The sequence below is a fragment of the Takifugu flavidus genome, chromosome 9 (assembly GCF_003711565.1).
Source record: "Takifugu flavidus isolate HTHZ2018 chromosome 9, ASM371156v2, whole genome shotgun sequence".
Lineage (NCBI taxonomy): Eukaryota > Metazoa > Chordata > Actinopteri > Tetraodontiformes > Tetraodontidae > Takifugu > Takifugu flavidus.
Genome location: NC_079528.1, coordinates 1,641,389 through 1,660,000, shown reverse-complemented (window position 1 = coordinate 1,660,000; position 18,612 = coordinate 1,641,389). Strand labels below are relative to the sequence as shown.

At 44.4% G+C, this 18,612-nt stretch overlaps 1 protein-coding gene across 5 annotated transcripts in view; it reads right to left on the bottom strand.

The window, feature by feature from the left end:
• The window catches only part of gria3b (glutamate receptor, ionotropic, AMPA 3b), a 71,327-nt gene that overhangs the window by 9,022 nt on the left and 43,693 nt on the right, over nt 1-18,612 (bottom strand). For all 5 annotated transcript variants that reach the window (XR_008952016.1, XM_057042885.1, XM_057042884.1 and 2 more), the window contains exons 6-13: nt 16,859-17,020; nt 15,761-15,928; nt 14,989-15,093; nt 12,721-12,825; nt 10,974-11,180; nt 8,284-8,657; nt 7,331-7,529; nt 1-206 (exon numbers count right to left, since the gene is read on the bottom strand). The exon at nt 1-206 is cut by the window's left edge and continues 42 nt beyond it. Coding sequence is in view for 4 of the 5 variants with exons in the window: in XM_057042885.1 (XP_056898865.1) it covers nt 1-206; nt 7,331-7,529; nt 8,284-8,657; nt 10,974-11,180; nt 12,721-12,825; nt 14,989-15,093; nt 15,761-15,928; nt 16,859-17,020 (1,526 nt within the window). In the remaining variant the exon portion in view is untranslated. The remainder of the gene's footprint in view (nt 207-7,330; nt 7,530-8,283; nt 8,658-10,973; nt 11,181-12,720; nt 12,826-14,988; nt 15,094-15,760; nt 15,929-16,858; nt 17,021-18,612) is intronic.

Genomic DNA, 18,612 nt, shown 5'->3' with positions numbered 1-18,612 from the left:
GAGTCGAGGTTCCCGCCCACTTTCATGGTGTCGCACGGCTTCCGCTGCTCTATGTACTCGTTCATGGTGGACTCGAGGAGGAAGGCGAACTTGCCCTTTGACTTTCGCACGCGGGCAACGCCATCGGGCGTGGTCTTAACAAACACCGAGGGCTCGGCGGATTTCATGTATGACCACATCTTCTCATACACAGCTATTTTGGACCGCTGAGAAGAAAAGGAGAAGAGGGAAAGCTCGTTAAGACACGTTTTTAAAAATTCTCCACATGAAATGGGTTTTTAATGTTTTTGTGCTTCGTGATTCCTTCTTTTAAACTAGCATGATGAAGTATTTATAGACATCTATAAATGGCTGCCTGATATCTTTAAATACTTCCACAAAAGAGAGCGGGCGGACCTCTACGGGATCACCAAGTACAAGAACTTTAAAAACCCATTTTCTTTCATTGGCATACGCGAGCTGTTCAGCTTGTACTCTTCAAATATCACGCTGTACCTCCAGCCTCAAATTGGCTTCCTGAGTGACTTTGAGCAAGTTTTTAGCCTAAACGGACGCAGACTCGGTTATGAAAACAATATCTGCAGTTGTTTAAGAGTTAATTGTGTGTAATTGTCATTTATACGGCCACTTGCAAATGCTCTGGGTGCACTCTGGTTGGACTTAAAGAACTTATTAGAGCCATTCATTTCAGCCGCTGTTTCCTTATTGCCACAAATGACTCAGAGGAAACGTGAAGCAGAGGAGGTGGAGGGGAACACAGGCTGCACGGTCACAGGGTGAGCCGTCACAACGATGAGCATGTTCCCACTGCCTGGGGTCTGGCTTAGCCAGCCTGTAAAATCTGTGGGAGTAGAGTGTTATCTATAATAACCATCAGTTACATTATTTAATGCTGCTGGATTTATTTTGGAAGAGGCAATTCACACCTCCAACAGATTCTGGTCCAAACAGCCATGAGCCAGTTCCTGAGTGGCACTTTATGCGCTACAGACTGGATCACACACAGAAAGATCACTTTTTTTTTCTTTTTAGCAAAACCCAGAGAAATCTAAAGCTTTGAGATGGTTTTCCAGAACTGGCCAAATCGTCTGAGGCACAATAATAGTTCGGAATAGATTTACTGATATATTTGTAACACCTTTGCTGCTGTATTTATACATAACACATTGGTGCTAATATCAGTTTCCTAACACACTCATTAATCAACATTAGCGACTGCAAGGTGACCTACAATAACACATTTGTGGAGCAACAAATGTCAAACACTTGCTGAGTGATGAAAAAAATGTGTTGGGGCCATGATAAATGACTTTCTTTTAAAGAGGAAAAGCAAAACGTCAGACTACTAAAAGTCCAGGATACAGAAACCACTTAAGACAAGACACTTAACTGGACTTGTGGATGTCCAAATACCCTGAGGACAAGGATGGATCACTGTCCTGCAGTGGAATGGTAAAAGACCCCTCTAATGCTCTTCTATTAATAAACAAGAACATTAACCTTGTCCTACCTAAAGTACCAGCTTTATGTAATCATACACTAATAGATCGCAGGCATCAGATTCATGCTGGAGATGGGATGAGACGGCAACATAAAACAAATTAAAAAGTCTGCATGATGAAGATTCTCCACCGGGATGTAAGAGCCTTGAAGATGCCGGGGAGTGAACATTCTTTTTTAATGCTAACACAACAGATGTGGTTGGGAGGGGAGAGCAGTCGGAGAGCCTCTTCAGAACCACAGAAGATGCACAAGAAGAGGTGGAGGGCACATTTGGGATCTCATTCACCCCATAATAGACGTTCTCAGGCTAAATATACTCACATTGTTGCCCAGGGAGGGAATGTTAGTGTGTTAGTATTGATAAAGACCCCTTAAAGATGGAACTCTACACTGAGAGGAAACATAGGAGGCACCTCAAACCTACACCTACAGAAAAATATCAACCTTGTCCTCTATTAACTTGAGTATAAACTCATTAGGTTCCATCTTTCCTCCAGCAAAGTAAATATTTATTAACTTTTTAAAAGTCAAACAGTCGAAAAAACAAGTTTTAATTTGGGTTTCCGTGGGTTTCCACATGGATTGTTCTAATAAGGAGAGCGGCCCAGCAGGGAGGATGATCTGTTGAGTGTGACCCACAAACAAAAGAATTAAAAGCAACTAAGAGCATTAAACAGCCGACACACAGTGAAGAACGGCGACTGGAAACGTCCACAAATTACAGAGATGATGTTGGATTGGCGAACCATCCAGGCAGAGGAGAACAGGAAGGGCAAGCGCCACATTATCTTGTCCCATCCCTGCTTGTGGTGGGGTGGAATATTATCACGGTCTGATGTCGATGCGATTCCTGTCGTGTTCTATTTGTGTGAAAAAACACTGCGTCCACTTGTCCAGTTATGCGTCTTCATTTGCATGTAGAACACGGAATAGAGGTGCTGCTTATTTTCCTAACCGCGTGAGGCAGAAACAAGCTCCTGGTTAGACGTGCTGTTGCTGCGAAACGTGTCCAGGCTGCGTTTAACACCACAGAAAAGGACGCTGAGGTTTGGAGGACAATTTCCCCAAAGACCAGAGGCTCATCTCCTGAGCGGAGGGAGAGCTCCGCAAGACGCAAATGAAGAGAAAGGAATGGATCTGTGCATTGATTACGGACGACAGAGTGTGCTGCCTGGCTGCTTTATGAAGTCAATTTATCAATATCAGACTGGAGACCAATCCTAAACGAGCTGATTGCATTGTGACTGGATCGCACACGCGAGACGCTGCAGGCGAAACGTGACAGAAAAAACCTGAGCGCCACCGCCAAAAAGGTGATTGGTTATTGACTGCTGACAGGCAGATAGTCAGACAAACCCAGGAATAAACCTTAATGTGCTTAATCTTCCCGATGTACTTAATCTCCTAATCCTTCACCTTCTGGACACGTTCTAGTCGTTTAAAGTTCAATTAGGCGTGATGACTAAAAATGTCCATCAGAAGACAATTTGCTCAACAATTATGGGCTGCGATAAATACTCTTTCATGCACGTGTCTGTCCTTTGCCACACCTATCGGCCCCGTGAGAGCAGAATGGGTTTCCAGCCTATTAACTGGAGACTTTTTACGACTATTGTTTAAAGCGAAAACTGTGCGTGTATGGATATGATGGGGAACCTGCAGAATTCTCTTTCCTGTAATGCGCTGGGACTAAACTGAAGCAATCACAGCGTCACCCTGTATATAATTAAATACCAAAATAGTCGCTCTCAGCCAACCTTCTAACCGACACGGTTACATCATCTGTGTAGGTGTTTGTGCAAATCTGTCTGAAGCTGTGAGTTTCCTGCTCTCTTGTAACACTCGGGAAGATAAACTGAGGTCAGTTTTCTAGCCCTGTGACCGTACAGGAGGAATAAAAAGAACAAGACACGCTCAAAGCGAGACAAGGTCAAAGGGACCCCGGAGGAAAACTGGTGGGTGCTTGTTATTCTTCTTTGGAGAAGTCTTTCGAATCGCCACATCCACATCAGAGGCGGATATGGAGGCACAGCCACTCAGGCACACTAATGCATGCACATACAGATGAAGGTTTTTCAGAGAACAGCAGTCTGCAATTAGGTGCAAGCATCTGCCAGTTATTCCGAGAGTTCCGCATATTTTCGAGGGACAAATAGTTTTAGATGGGCGGCAGAGGTACTGACACGCATCACTTTTTTCAGCTGAATCTTCTCCTTGAAATGAAATTGATGCACGAAGGTCAGCATTTCATTATTTAGGGGAAGGAAGGAATTACTGGACTATAATTTGAAGCTGTCACTCCAAGTTTCTAAGCTGGCTATTCTGTGTGACCAAATATCTTGAATTGTAAGGAATTTATAGTAAATGTGCGGCTAAATGAGTCACTTTATGTGAACTGTGCTGCTTTATTTTATGGAGTAAAACTTTGTAAAACCGTTTGGACTCTGACTTCCACCATATTCATCTAGTTCCTGATGTAACCTTTCAAACGGACAGGAAAATACTCCTCCCAGATGGACCAAGAGTGGCTCCATCTTGCTGGTTTGCCTCCATTTTCTGTCCTCACCGGCCTCTCAAGAGCATCATCTTTAAATCGAGCGATCCATTTTATTTTTTCCCCCTTAAACCCTTAAACTCTGACATTATCAATAAAATCTCTGAAAACACAAGTGGTTTAAGCCTCAAGTAAAAAAAAAAGACCCTCTCCATCCCAAACAAGCATCTAATCTGTATTGATTCTGCATTATGCATCATTTCCAGAGCTCTGCAGCCTGCGTTTTTCTTTGGCGACGCATGGCCTCTTCCACATTCGCTCTGCGGCTTGTTTATCAGCGAGCCGTCTCTGAAAGCCCTCCCCTCTACACTCCCCTTCGCCTTTATTTTGCTTCCATTTCATTTGTGGACATCATTACCTTCGCCCAATATTCTGTATGCGAGGGATACCTTTATTTCAAGTGCGTGGAAATGAAATTTTCTGGAAGTGCACTTTGCCATTGAAGTGCCAGAACCTTCGCCCTGAATACCAATTGCCGCTCTTTGATGCTTGTTGCTGGACGCCAACAGCTTCCTCCCGTCCCTGTTGTTGCCGCTCATCTAAAGTTCGACGAGGTCCCCTGAGGACGACGCGTTTCCTCAGAGGTTTCTCCTCTGCAGCACTAGTCCATTATCACTTTTGTCAGCTTTCTCTTTTATGCAAACAGTCTCTAATCTTGAAAGAAGCCCCCCCCCCCCACACGTCACTGTTCAGAAGCACATGGTGACGAGAGCTCCGGGAATTCTTTTACAATATGCTGTATTTGACTGCACGGCAATCAGGACGTTCCTTTACGAATGTCCTTGCCTGCTCTCCTTCATGCCAACCTGGGCAAATGCGGGTCTATTCTACATTAACCAGGCACTTATTAAACACAATGTTGGACCATGAAGAAGCTGTGGCGTCTGTACGCGAGGCATGAAATCGATTTCCATGCTTAGTAAAATGCATTGCCGACTTCACTCAGGCTGTTGTATCCTCGTACGGTGCACCTGTCCATCAGCAAGATGCGCGACGAGCGCTTCTGATGTTTGGGAAATTTGTCATCTTTCTTGTGGCTAAGAGAAAACGGCGTCGTGGTCTCATTTGTCTGCGGGATAATCACTCTTTCATTGTTATGCTGCTAAATGAGGTGTGTGATGCTACAGCAGTGCGTTTGTCTTTGACAGTCTCACCCTGGTCTTTACGCATAATTAAATAGCCACATTAGCCTGTTTTATCATCTTAGCTCTTAGTGCAAACCAGCTTTCCGTTCAAAATAAAACCGAGGCTGCACTTTTGCTGGAATAGAAAACTCAAAAAGAGGATTTGGCCCCGTTGGGGCAGCATTTTGTGCTCATCCAAACACAAATATTAAAGGGAAACTGTGTTGAGAGGTCATCTCCACGGAATCACGACAGTACAACGACACCCGGCAGATGCTCTATTGAGTAAGAGCCGCCTGAGCATGAAGTTTTCCCACCTTTTCTCAAGATAAATCAGCGTGCAGGATACAAACAGGGGAGGAGAGGGTGTCCAAACAAGCAGGAAAGTCTGCGGCAGAGGAGCCAAGCGTGGCTGGGGCGTCGGTGCCAAGCGCCTGCAGCCATTCGCTCTTCTACTGGGGATGTTGACAAGCTCCCAGGCCAGCTGTCTCCTTGGTTGATGGCGGTTGAAACTTTCGCTGGGGAGATCTTCTCCACTAATCTACCCCTTTCTCTTCTCAAAAAACCTCCTCTAACAGCTTCCGGGCATTCTACCGTTCCAAATGAAAACACACGCTGCAGTCTGAACCCTGCCCCTGTCAGGTAATGAGAGGTGTGTCCAAACTGTCAACACGAGCGGAACTTAGGAGAAAAATATGGAAGGAAAATGGCTACTGCCTGACACAAAGAGCTGTACAGATCTTTACATCGCCGGATTTGCCGTACTTGCCAGGCAGCTCTGCAAAACGAACCAGGTGACATCATTAAAAATGAAAGGGCTCGGGGTGGCAGAGATGATGACATATGTTTGTTTGAAACGTTGGATTTGATTTAGAATTTCCAGCTGGCTGATGCCGTATGAGTCTAATTAAGCCTGAATGTATTTCCTGAAAAACAGATCAGAAATAGAACTTTAACTCCAATTAATCTTTTTTTCCCCCCCATCATTCGACGGCTTTAATTAAAAGTGCCTTGGAATAGCCGTCCACACGTGTCATTTCCTATTTGAAGACTTGGGGATGTAACTAGGCCACTCGCGACTCTCCAATTATCTCTCTACTTTTCAGACCTTTAAATGCTCTGTTGTCAGGTTGAAAACACGACCAGAAAAACTGGCATCTTGGTGACATGTGGACCAAAAAAATTCACCTGAGCAGCAGCTGCGTTGTTGCTGTTTGTGGCATCAGCTGCCAAATAGCCAAAATATATACTCTTCAAAAGCCGTGCCATGTCCTTAACGCAAAACTAACAAACTGGCTTATCTAATCCCTCTTTTTACGGGAAGTTTGACTCTGACAGCATTTTCAGAGTAATTCAACCCAGGGTTAATGCAAATGAGCGTCTCTTTAGCCGAAAGGCTGCAGCTGTGAAACATCTGAATTGTTTCTCTCTTGCCGATGAGTAATGAGGAGCTCTAGATAAAAGACCGTTACGCCGACGTTTTGTCATCGCAACCAGCGTTTTTTTCATTAGTCCTCTTCACTTTATTGCTGTGTGAAGGCTGCCGCTGACACACCAGCTCAGGCATCTTTGGATCTCGCAGCAGAATGTAGAGATGTGTGACTGGATGAGGCTACGCAGCTCTGCTTAACTCCTCCGTGTTGAACATATGGTCGCCTTTCAACAACTAATACGCTCTCAAATTTTCGGGTAATAAATGACATCACTGCCGGGCTTGTGCCTCAGAGCGACAGAGGAAACGTGTTCGGTCTCAACTGTGTCTCAGACTGATGCAGTCTGACCTCAGGGGCTCTTCTTCATCAGCTCCAATTTGCAAGCCGTGGCCGGCTAGCTAATTATATCTCATGAATTGACCCTTCTGAGTTTGAGCCTGATGCGGGTGCTTTGATTAGCCTCCTGTTTTTATCACCTCAGAGTCTTCCATGGAGTTATCAAAATTTCTGCTGACAGCCTTACTGCCTCAAGGTTGCAGACTGCAGTACTGTTGCATAAATTCAACACCGAGACCTCCGCAGTTCAGAAAAATGAGCCTTGGATAAAGTCTGTGCACATATAGGAGTAAAAAGGACAAAAATACACCGGGTTTCCATTAACGGATGTTTACAATTAGTGTAATGTGATGTAGTGTAATGTCTCTCTGCTCACTCACCCTAAAGAACTCCTTTGTGGAACCTGAGTCCAGAGTGCCATATGCAATCTCTGTCTGCTTGGCCAGATCTTCGGCGCTTTCTATGGGAGAGACCATCCTCTCCACTGTCAGGAAGGCAGCCAGGTTGGCTGTGTAGGATGAGATGATGATGAGGGTGAAGAACCACCACACACCACCGACGATGCGTCCCGACAGGGATCTGCAGAGGGGAGTTCGATAAAAGAGATATGTGGAATATAGTTACATAGAAAAGAATAATGCACTGAAGTAAGAAACACACACAGCCCACACAAGCTGACAGCTGTACTTTAATTTAAATATTTAATTTGCATACACCAGAGACATCAGAATATGTTTATACTCAAAATCCCTATATATGTTTCTCAAAATAAGTATGAGTCAGACCAATGTGGACTTTTGCTGCCATTACTGTGATTGTATAAGGCTCAGGGACTTCAAACATAGTATGTTCTTGTTAAATATCCCTCATTTGTGCTCAATTATGAAGGCCTCGTCATGCAGAGGACACAGAGGAAAACAAGGTTATAAGCTGTGCCCACACAGTTCCAGATGGAACCATCTGAAAAGAAGAGTTCTGGACAGAAATCCATGTGAGGGACTCAAAAATAACCCTGTCAAAGCGTGTCAACCCTCTACCCACCGAACTGTTCTCCCAGAAAACATGAAAAGCTTCCATATGACCAACTGTTTAAGATGACTGTAATTTCAGTATGAATCAGTACTCTACACAACTATAATCTCATCTAAGTCTTGCAAAGGGTTAAAGGTCATTTCAGAGCTTGGAAACAGTTGTTAAAGAACCCATCTTGGAAATGATGACCTACTTCATAAATATAAGTTAAAAAAAGCAGCTTAGTCCCAAATTTACAGTTCCTTCTAGGTAAAGGTGATTTAAAGATTCCAAATTCAGGGATTCAGTGGTGCCGACCCACCTGGGAGAGATGTCGCAGCCCTGCTGCATGAAAGCGCCCAGAGAAAACCACAAAGAATTGAAGATGCCAAAGTCATTTGGGGGGTCTGGGGGTGTCTGGGGGTCTTTGGCTTCATCCTGGTCCTCGAGGTTCCATTCATAGGGGCTGAACCGACTGACCAGGAACAGGACCACGCTCACCCCGATATAGGCAAACACGATACACATCCAGATCTCGTATGCCAGCGGATCCAGGAAGGAGAAGACACCGGGCTTGGACTTTTGTGGCTTCTTTATCATAATGGAGATGCCCAAGCTCATAAACGGCTTGGAAAAGTCTATGACCTCCTCTCGAACTAGAGTAATGGTGAGAGGTGCAACAGCTATATCTGCTCTCTGGAAACAGGGACATGCACAGTGAGCGTTAGATTCGACCGGCACCGAAAGGTATCGTTTCAAATATGTATGTGAATGACTGGAGCTGCAAAGGAGAAGAAGGTTAGCGTCATACATTTGCATGGCCTGGGAGTTTTTACATTGAAACAGGTGGAATGCTAAATCACAAACGGAATAATTCACGTCTGATTTCAGACAGCTGATGAAAGTGGGTGAGTGACCTGGAAAAGACCCACAAACGTGCTGAGCAACATCTTTATAATTCAGCTCCAGATGCTGGACGCACTGAAATTTTGATTAGATGGCTGCGCTGGTCAGTCCGTTTGGGTGGGAGTGAACATCCTTTTAGCTGTGGTCTGTTCGTGTGGGAGTTAGGTGAACTTTAGTAGTTTTTTGGGAGGAGTTTAACATGACAGTGAAGGTTTTTTATCAGGATAGTTATCAGAAAGGATCTACAGAAGAGGACATGTAAGAATAGAGACAAAGGAGATTCTTGGTATCATTCCCTCCGACTACATCAACATGCGGCTGGTTATTCGGTAACAGTGGTATCGGCGTACGTACAGTATATGCACTTTGATTCACAGGTTTATTTTTAGCCCACTGATGTCACAATCAGCTTAGAAAGGATCGAGAAAGAGATGGCAGTTTAAGTCACCCTCATCTTCATGCCGCCTTATCAAACTATTACGTTTGGAAGCGATCTTTATTTGAAACCGCACTTGGTTTTGTCAGTCGTCTGTAAATGAAAACGGGCCGACTGCCGCGGAGCCACATGCGATTCATTAGGCGGGGTTTCCCAAACACAGCTCGTTCTGGTATCAGCTGTATTTATTTATACTACTTTTGCAAGCTGGCTGTCTTTATCTGCCTCCTTTGCTCTCCTGCTTCAACCCCACCTGATCAAAAAAGCACTTATATAGGTGGCGTTTCTTTTTATTCATGTGTTTGTTTCAGCAGATCACAAAGGGTTTCTTTATTAAAGCAGGGGCCGTTATTAATCACATTAGACAGTTACTGCGTCCGGGTGTTTGTGATTAATTGAATAACTGTTTCTCTTCAAAGCACCAACTCTGTGAAGGACAATCCTTTGTTTGGGGCTGCATTGTCTTTTAATACCCACTCAGAGAAAAACTGGAAATACGGAGCATGAAGGAGAAAACGTGTCTGGCAGGGTCAAACCAGGGGCATCGCGAATAGACCCAATAAACAGGACTGTGTTTTTTTTCGCCCTGCCAACACAACACGCTCTGACCGTTTAATCCTCGCGCAGGTGTAAGCATCGCTCAATCAATAGCCGGGCAAACAAAGCAATAAAACGCCGCCTCAAGCCCCACATTTAAAAGACAGCGCAAATCAAATGAATTTACTGGTCAAAAGGTTAAAACGTACAAAACTATTAGTCCCAATTATACGTCTGGAAATACTTGAGAGCAACGTGATAGGGAGGGTGCCCCCCCCCACAGATTCCATTTGGACTCCCCCTCTCGAAAGGATAATTCGATGGCGTTTGTGCATCAGACTGAGCAATCTCCCCCCGTGATGGTTGGGAAATTGAACAGATGAAGTATCCCGGCCCTCATGCATTTTAAATTTGGCCCCTGTTCTACAGCGGCGGAGGGAGGCAGGAGCATTTGTGCTCGTGGTGGTGGATGGGTGGATTGGGGGGAAGGCGAACGGACAGAGGAGGGGCATAAATTTGGAACGCTCGAGGTGCTTTGAGGGCCCGCGCCCTCCGTCAGATGTAGAATGCAGCCTGAACCCCCTCTAATGTGATCACGTCAACCTTTGTGGCACGCAACATGTGGATCTTGTTATTCCCGACCACAAACCACCATGTAGCTGTTGACGCGAAAGCTGACGCGCATTTACAACGTGGCATATTCATCATACACATCACACTTTGAACATAATTACACAATCGCTTCAAAGGCGAACAATCTTTCATTCATCAAAGTAATTACAGTGTGTTCGCCATATGGCCTCATTGTTTTTCATGTACTTACCTCTGTTTCGACTGTAAGAGAAAGGGCAACTTTCTGCGCTAAGCAAGTCAGATTAATTGCAGTGAACAGCACTGAGAAATGATTTCATTTTCTCCATCTCAAGATGATCATCAACCACCTCTCTCCCCCATCCTCACTGGTGCTTAAAGCTGTGTTTGACGGCTGATATTAGACTTTAAACTGGACAAGAGCTGATGGGTTCAGAGAGGGTTGGTGATCACCTTAAGACAGAAAAATGAGATCTCCTCTCATGTTGAAGTTCCTTGCAAACTGTCATGTAATCAGTGAAATCAAGGCTCCCAGTACTCACCCCATAGACCAGTTCACCCACCATCCCGTTCCACGTCTTGGTCTCGGGGTCTCGGGCTCCGTACTTCCCATCCATTACTATAGACAGTTTGTACTTAATTCCAACATGTTTGGCAATCTCAGATGCTAAATCGACGCAGTAGCCTTCATATCTGTCATTTCCCTCCAGATGCATATAATTTTTCTTGTACATCACATAAGGAGCTTCCTGTTGATTCAAACACACACTGGTTTATTGCCTCCCATGCTCTGGGACATATTCTATTACACAAAAATATGCATACATGCCATCAGATGTGTCATGCTCTTGCTCGGCCTCACTTTCTCTCGCGCACAAATTAAGAACGTTAGCTTTTTTTAAATGCTCATGCGGTCATGCATCGACTGGCCACGCCTGCCGAATGTGCAAATGTGCACTGATAACAGCATGATGATGTGGTCACGCAGCTTAATCAAGCTGCGGCAGCGGAACTACATCCGCTCCAATGCACCCAACCCCAGTTTGAGCCCAAGAGTGCAACTCTGCTGCCAAATAAAAGAGGATCTAAACCAGACGGGGGAAAGGTGCATTCATTTTTGTTTATGTGGGAGAAGAAAGGGGGTGATATTTGAACAGGCCGGGCAGGGGAAGGGGGTCATTGGTAGGTGAGGTGGGCCAGCTCAGAAGTGAGTGAGGATGGGAATGGGATTCACAAGTAAATGCCAGTGACCATCGAGGGATCAGAGAGTGTCCTGTATCCACCGACGTCTTTGGTCCCAGATCAGTAAATCATTGAGTTTGTGTTTATCCAGACAAGTTTTCATTCAATAAATGATGACATCAGGCGACCAGGAGTTTGTTCTTTTTTAGACACACTCCTTCTTAACTTTAAACACTTTGTCATTTTGAAATAAGGGCCCAGCTACAGTCACTCGTAACCGGAGAGAGTTGGGAAGCGATGGCTTGTTCTGCTAAATGACCTGTGCCAGTTAATGAACACAGAGCTAATTATATTGCTCATTTGATAATGTTTGCTATCGATGGATACTTATGCCTCAAAATTTCTAAGCAAATAGATCTGGCATTTGCTGCCTTAAGCTGTTTTGAGAGACACCAAGGTGATGTCAGGTCATCTAATGAGACTAATCAGTTGGTTGAATGAGTCCATTCTGAAAACCAGCTCATAAAATTCTCCCAAAACTGTTTAAAATAAGCAGAATACCTGCACATATCGATGTTGGGAATGCTACGGAGATTCCTGTCACGCCATTCATGTGTTTGCACACATTAGATCCGGAAGTATCTCGATATATAGATCAACACAGAGACGATCGTGGTAATACAAAATAGATCAGAGGCGATAACAAGAGGAGGATCTACGCCGAAACCATTTGGCCCAGTTTGCTAAAGCACTGGCAGTCTATCCCAAGTGTCACTGAACATTTACTTGAGGAGGACAAACAGGTCTACTTACGTATGCCTTTGTAATTGATGGAATCAACCATTATCATTTCTACCATTATTGTGACGTCACTGCTATGACAGACCACTGAAGTATATGGAAAATTGAAATGCTTTAACACCCACACAGATACAGTCGAAACACTCAAGTCTGACTGTTTCAACATGTAAGCGAGTGGATGGAAAGCAGCACAAGTAAGATGTGGTTCTGCCCGACCCAGGACAGAATGTGTCGCTCGTTGGAATCAACACCATGACCTTGAGTGGCAGAATACGTGAAACATTTAGAACGACATGGAAAGTGTACCATGATAGTAGTGACCACAATCGTTCGGTTTTCCACCGAGGAGTCGTTGGAGAGCTGCGAATCCATGATATTTACGAAGCCCGTGTACTCATTCCAGTGCCCGATCTGCAAAGACAAGACGGTATTTAGTGGTGCGTTCAAAACCCCCGCAGGATTTGAACATCAGACCGGGCCGAAAAAGTATTTATTGAAGAGAAAGCTCGAGCTGGATTGGGTGAAATCACTTCACATTCCGATATTTTCAATCACATTCTTCGTCTCTGTATTTTTGATTCCGAGGTCCATTTTTTTAAAATCCGAAGCACTCTTGATGGTGCGTTCGCAGCCACAGAACAATTTTATAGGAGACAATTCAGTTCCTACAGTGGTGCAGAGTTGAAACCATTGGAATAGAAATGACCTTAACTCAATTTCAAATGCCCGGATGCATATGCAAAACACATATATAGATGGGTTCTGCCATCTATATAAGGCTCCGGATGCTCCAAATGTATATTTCCCTCGCCAACAAGGTAACAGACCTGCATAGAATTAAATTCTAGGCAACAAAAACGAGTTAGCTATAGAGGAAGGCATCCAGAAATGAGCCCTCTAAGGGATTCAACTTATTCAAACAACTCTAGTGTAATTTTGGAGATATGCTCCTTTTTCAATAGGCAGCTGAGCAGCTGCAGGAGCACACAGCAGACATCTTTAATCCCTCCCACTGCCAGCTCCCCAGGTTTTAGGATAAATAATTAATAGTTGGGCCTGTGAACTGCACACTCATTTAATAATTCACTGTAATATTCCAGTGGCTCTACGGTTCCTTCTGGAGTCCTCCCATTGCTTCACATTCTGGTGTACAGATGCTTAAGTCAAACCAATGTCAAGTGTTTGTTTGCCTGTCTGAAATAATCGCTCCTCTGGCTCACGATGAAACGTTTTGCATATGCTGCTGCCAGTACTCTAACTGTTGCTGGCTGGGATTTTCCTCATCACATCTGCTTTTCTTTTTTTCTTCTGGCCTCAGATCTGGAAGCGCTCGGGCCAGGGCAGGTGCACTGCGTCGGATGAAAGCACCAAACGGTGGCGCTAAAAACCATCTCAGCCGCTTCGCGCCAGACACAGGGCGGCGCTAGGTCATTAGAGTGTCGTTCGGTCTGATGGAGATGGTTGATAAGTCCCTCTCAGGTGTGGGGAGCACGTGTCACGGAGTTCTGACCTCATCGTGAGCACCTGCGACAGATCTCAGCCCATGCATCACCGGCGACAGTCGCAGCTAAGAGCCTTCATCCTCTTACTGTCAGCGCGGTGACTGGGACGCCGTGTCGTGACAAACTGCTGCTGTTTCATCTCCCACCCCCACCCGGGCCCCTCTGCCCTCCCTGCTCCAGCTGTGGCCGTCTGCGCCACACTGGCTGGAAGGGCTGGGGGGATGCTAACTGATGTGTGGGCTTCGGGGAGCAGGGAGGCAGGCGGAGCAGTTGGATGTCGTGTCAGAGCGAGCTCGCACTTACCCAGCTAACAAGTCACTCACAGCTGTCCCTCAGCAGTGCGCGAGGTTGTGAAATAAAAACCAGAGGTCATCATATGACTTTTATTGTGAAAACACCACTGGGAATTACCTTCCTGAAAAGAAATTCTCGGTTCCCTTTACCGTAATTGGTTGTGTCAGTGCTGATTACTGTCCAATCATATCGCGGCTGTCTCACAGCATTGCAATAGCTTCACATCATTCTTTTGATGGGACACTTTCAGCTCAGGGATTGCCGGCAGGGTGTGATTTGTAGGCCTTGCGAGGTTTGCCTCATCGGTGCTGTTACTTCTCGGAGGAGGGAGAAGGCAGCCGGGATTAATGCGCACTGTCCTGACTGTCTGCAGAGCTGGAGGCTTTTCTACTTTTCTCATGTTTCTTAAATCTCTCGGGCCACAGCTGAGCAGATGTCCACCATTACTGTGGTCTGTCCAGCATATAGTTCACTGTTTGTGACAGGATATGAACCAAATATGGATTATATAGGTGCTCACTGCAGCAGCAAACAAATGTGCTTTTTATATAGATTAACTATTAAAACTAAAAACCATCTATTATTATCAATTTCACACCACTTGGCTAATGCAGTGACTTTTTGTCAATGGATTGATTGAGCCACTCTTTGTATTTTCTCTGAAAACTCTGATTTCCTAAAATATTGGTTAGATTTTTGTGACAGATTTTGACCTGGAGCCGTTTGTAGCTCAGGAGCAGACGGATGAGAGTTGATCCAGGTTGATACTTCTTCTTACCTTCCTCGGACCTCCTATTTTCATCTCATAAATATCTATAGTGTAGTTGGTCCTGCGGCCATAGTTGTCAAACTGAATGTTCCCAGTCATGCCCTGCACTTGCACCTACGAGAAGGAGACATCGTGAAATTGTGGGTGAACAAACAGCCACCAGTATGACTGTAAACTAGAGGTCTTACAGCATCTTCTGCAAACAAACAAAAGAAAATAAACAGGAAATACATCATCATCCTGAAAACACATGCTGCTTAGAAAAAAGGAAAGGAAACAATCAAGCTTATGTGGTTTAGGTTAAATTTGAGAAAAGTTGTTACAAAGTAACAGAAAGTAAAGAAATATACTGAATAATGCAGACGAATAGCCATTGAAATAAAACTGAAATCGCTAAAATGAGAGCAGCTGCAGTTGATCCTCATCTGCACATTCCTCCATACGGCATGCGGCAGCTCTTATGGCGCTCATGTATGTGGAGCTCCTGTGTGCACGGTGCAGTGATGAAACGATAAACTGGATACGCTTTAATAAAAGATGTAGTTTTATGGTAATGAGGGCCTGGATTTGAGTGAGCTCTGCGCACAGATATCAGAGGGGGGAGAACAGCCCGGCCCTTTTTTCCCTTCTCTCTGTCACTTCCCATCCTTATCACACTCTCACTCCCTATCACCGCTCCACTTCCTCTAGTCTTTTCTTTAGTTATCAGCTTGCCACTCAACCCCCCCACCCCCATGACCCGAACGCTCCATGCTCAAACTCCTCCCCCCACCCTCCTCACCGTTTTGAGAGCTCTCTCGATGTCGATGCCTTGGCTCCAAGGCACGGCGGGGTTGGCGAGACAATCCCCGGCGCTGCCGCGGCGAGAGACGTCCACTCGTTGCCGTCGCAGGTACCTGAAGGCTTCCGCTATCACCAGAATTGCATCATGGGTCAGCGCTGAAGTGTACTGAGAGGGAATATGACAGAAAAAGCAAATGACAGCAAGAGACGCCAAGTGAGAGGAGGAACAAAGAGTGTGTCTAAAACATTACATCAAGGTTTGGAAAGGTTTTCTAACATAGAATGTCTTACTTTGAAAACACTTCCTTTATTTTCTAAGCTGCAGTGTCAGTCACTGCAGCTAAATCAGTGCTTTTGTATAAAATGTTGCTCATAAACTCAGAATAAGATTGTTTTCAGGCACTTTCCTCTTTGTATTCCCATTCCCATACAATTATTGGATCGCATTTCACCAGAGTGATCAATAATGATTCCAAATAAAACAAAGTGTCAATGAAAAAGGTTTGAATTTTGAACTAATATTATATCTGAACTTAAAAGAACGGATATTTTTGATAATATTTTGGCTATTCCTCTGACGAGCCATTAGTTGGGATCAATCATCAGTGAATTCTCATCGATCGTTGGGAGCAGAAGTCAAACCTGTGAGAGGAGAGGGAGGTTTGTCTTGTGATGGTCACCTGCTTTTGGAAAGTTGTGGTGAAGAGTTTCTAAAACTTAAATGCACGATTCTGTCTCCCACGCACTTCTTCTCTGACTTTGCCTGACCTTTTCTTAACGGAGAGTTGAGCCACTTGTTTGTGGACCACTCCACCATGACAAAAACTAATTAAATGCCATTCAAAATCCATTTCTTCCTTGATCATTGTTTAATTAGATGTAAATTGAAGCAGCGATATAACCTTGCCTCGCAACGCCTATCAATATATTGATTGCGAGGAGGGATGTGAAGCAACATCGAGGAAGCCGAGGGTGGGAGGAAGACAGGAGGACAAAGGAAAACAGAGGATTAGAGGAGGAGAGGTACCAACAGAGAGCACTTCAGAGGGGACGTCGTATTCTGCATTCACAATGAAAGACCTTGTGAGCAAAGTACCTTCAGAGGAGCGTTTCGGGCTTCTGGGAATTCTCTTTCATCTAGCCGTTCCCAGCGCTGCATAAACTGCTGAACAATCGGGTTCTCAGGGTTGACGATCTGAAACCCAGAAATGTTGGCTCCGCCGGCAAAGACTTTGTCCAAGCTCACGTTCCTGAATCCCTGAAGTCACACAGAAGTTGTTGTTTTTTCTTTTAGTGTTACATATTACGTCACAGGATCCTGGCAGAATGAAGCCAGTTGCCCCCACAACTCAAAGGCTGAGAGTTATTAATTATCACAAAGTGAGAAACACTTGATTCGAGGCACAAATGACTGTAATCTAAGGGTGAAATCATGTTATTTGAGTCAAGCTCTCAGGATTTTGGGATGCAGCAGACACTTGACGAGTTTAATAAGGTGCAATCTGAAATATGCGACACACAATTTACTGATGTTTGGGTCTCGTATAAACGACAACTCCACCGGATTACGAAAATAGCAAATTAATATTTACGCAAGGCTGCGCACACCTCCGACTACGGCAGCTGTTCCTGTCTCCACTCCCAGAGATGGATCTAGTTCTGGGAAAGCAGCACGTTTGCCGTTTTACACTGAGACAAATGTGACTCTTCGCGCTGAATTCATTTAAAGATTAATAGCCTGCCAGTAGATGCTTTGAGATGTTGTGTCATGTAGAAAGCTTAATATTTTACGTCAACCAGCCGGCCTACTTTCATCGAGGCCACTGTAAAAGTGTAAAAACAGCAGTCGCCGCTGAACAGCCCCTCTCTCTTTAGTGGCTTTCACACATCTGATCCACTCATTCAACATTTCTTATTATTACCAACCTGCTGCATGTTTTGGTAAAAGCACTCATCAAGGGTATTACAGCAGAGGAAATGACCCACTAACCCTGGACCTTATTTATTTATAGTCTGAGGCATCACTTCCTTATTATGACTGATGATTATTCATTATTTTCTGATAACATGGAATCAAAAATTTAACAGATATATTATTCCATAGTTAATGCCATCATATTTCAGCCCTCTGTGTCTCGCTCTTTAGAATGTTTGGTGATTGATCGCTGTTCCTCTGGCTGATACGTCTATGCTTATTTTTGAGTGTGTTCAGCCCTTACAGGGACTGACCGACAGGTGGCAGTGTGAGCGATAATGCAACCAATGTCTTCAGTTTTACTTTAAAACTAACCATCAAAGTTAAACATGCTAAAATAGTAGTAATAGTAACAAACACTTAGTAAATGTTCTTAACATTTAAAGAATGACTTAAAGAAAAATCAATTTTGTCCATACAGCTTAAGGGGCATTTTTTGTTCAATTGTCAATATTATATTGTCAATAAACTTACATTGCAGCCACATTTATGGGATACAATGTCAATAAATGTAACCCCTGTGTGGACGTATTAGGTGTTTTATGGCTGTGTATGTCATGGTGTCTTACTGACTGCTGCATTCTAACATCTGTTACAGTCGAGGAAGACGGCAGCAGAGGATCAGCGAGCGAGAGCGCTGGCCTCCACTTTTAAATCCTCAAGGCCAAATGAATATTTCCCTCCTCTGGCAGAGAAAGAGAGATGGCAGCTCCGCAAAGCTCGTTGTGAAAGGCTGAATGCTCTTTATTTATGGCGCGGGACATTCATTTACAAGGAAAAACACAATTCGGTCTGTCTGCCACATTATGATTGATGAACAAACACAACAAAAATGATAAAAGGGAAAAATATGGTGGATTTGTTTTTTTAAACAC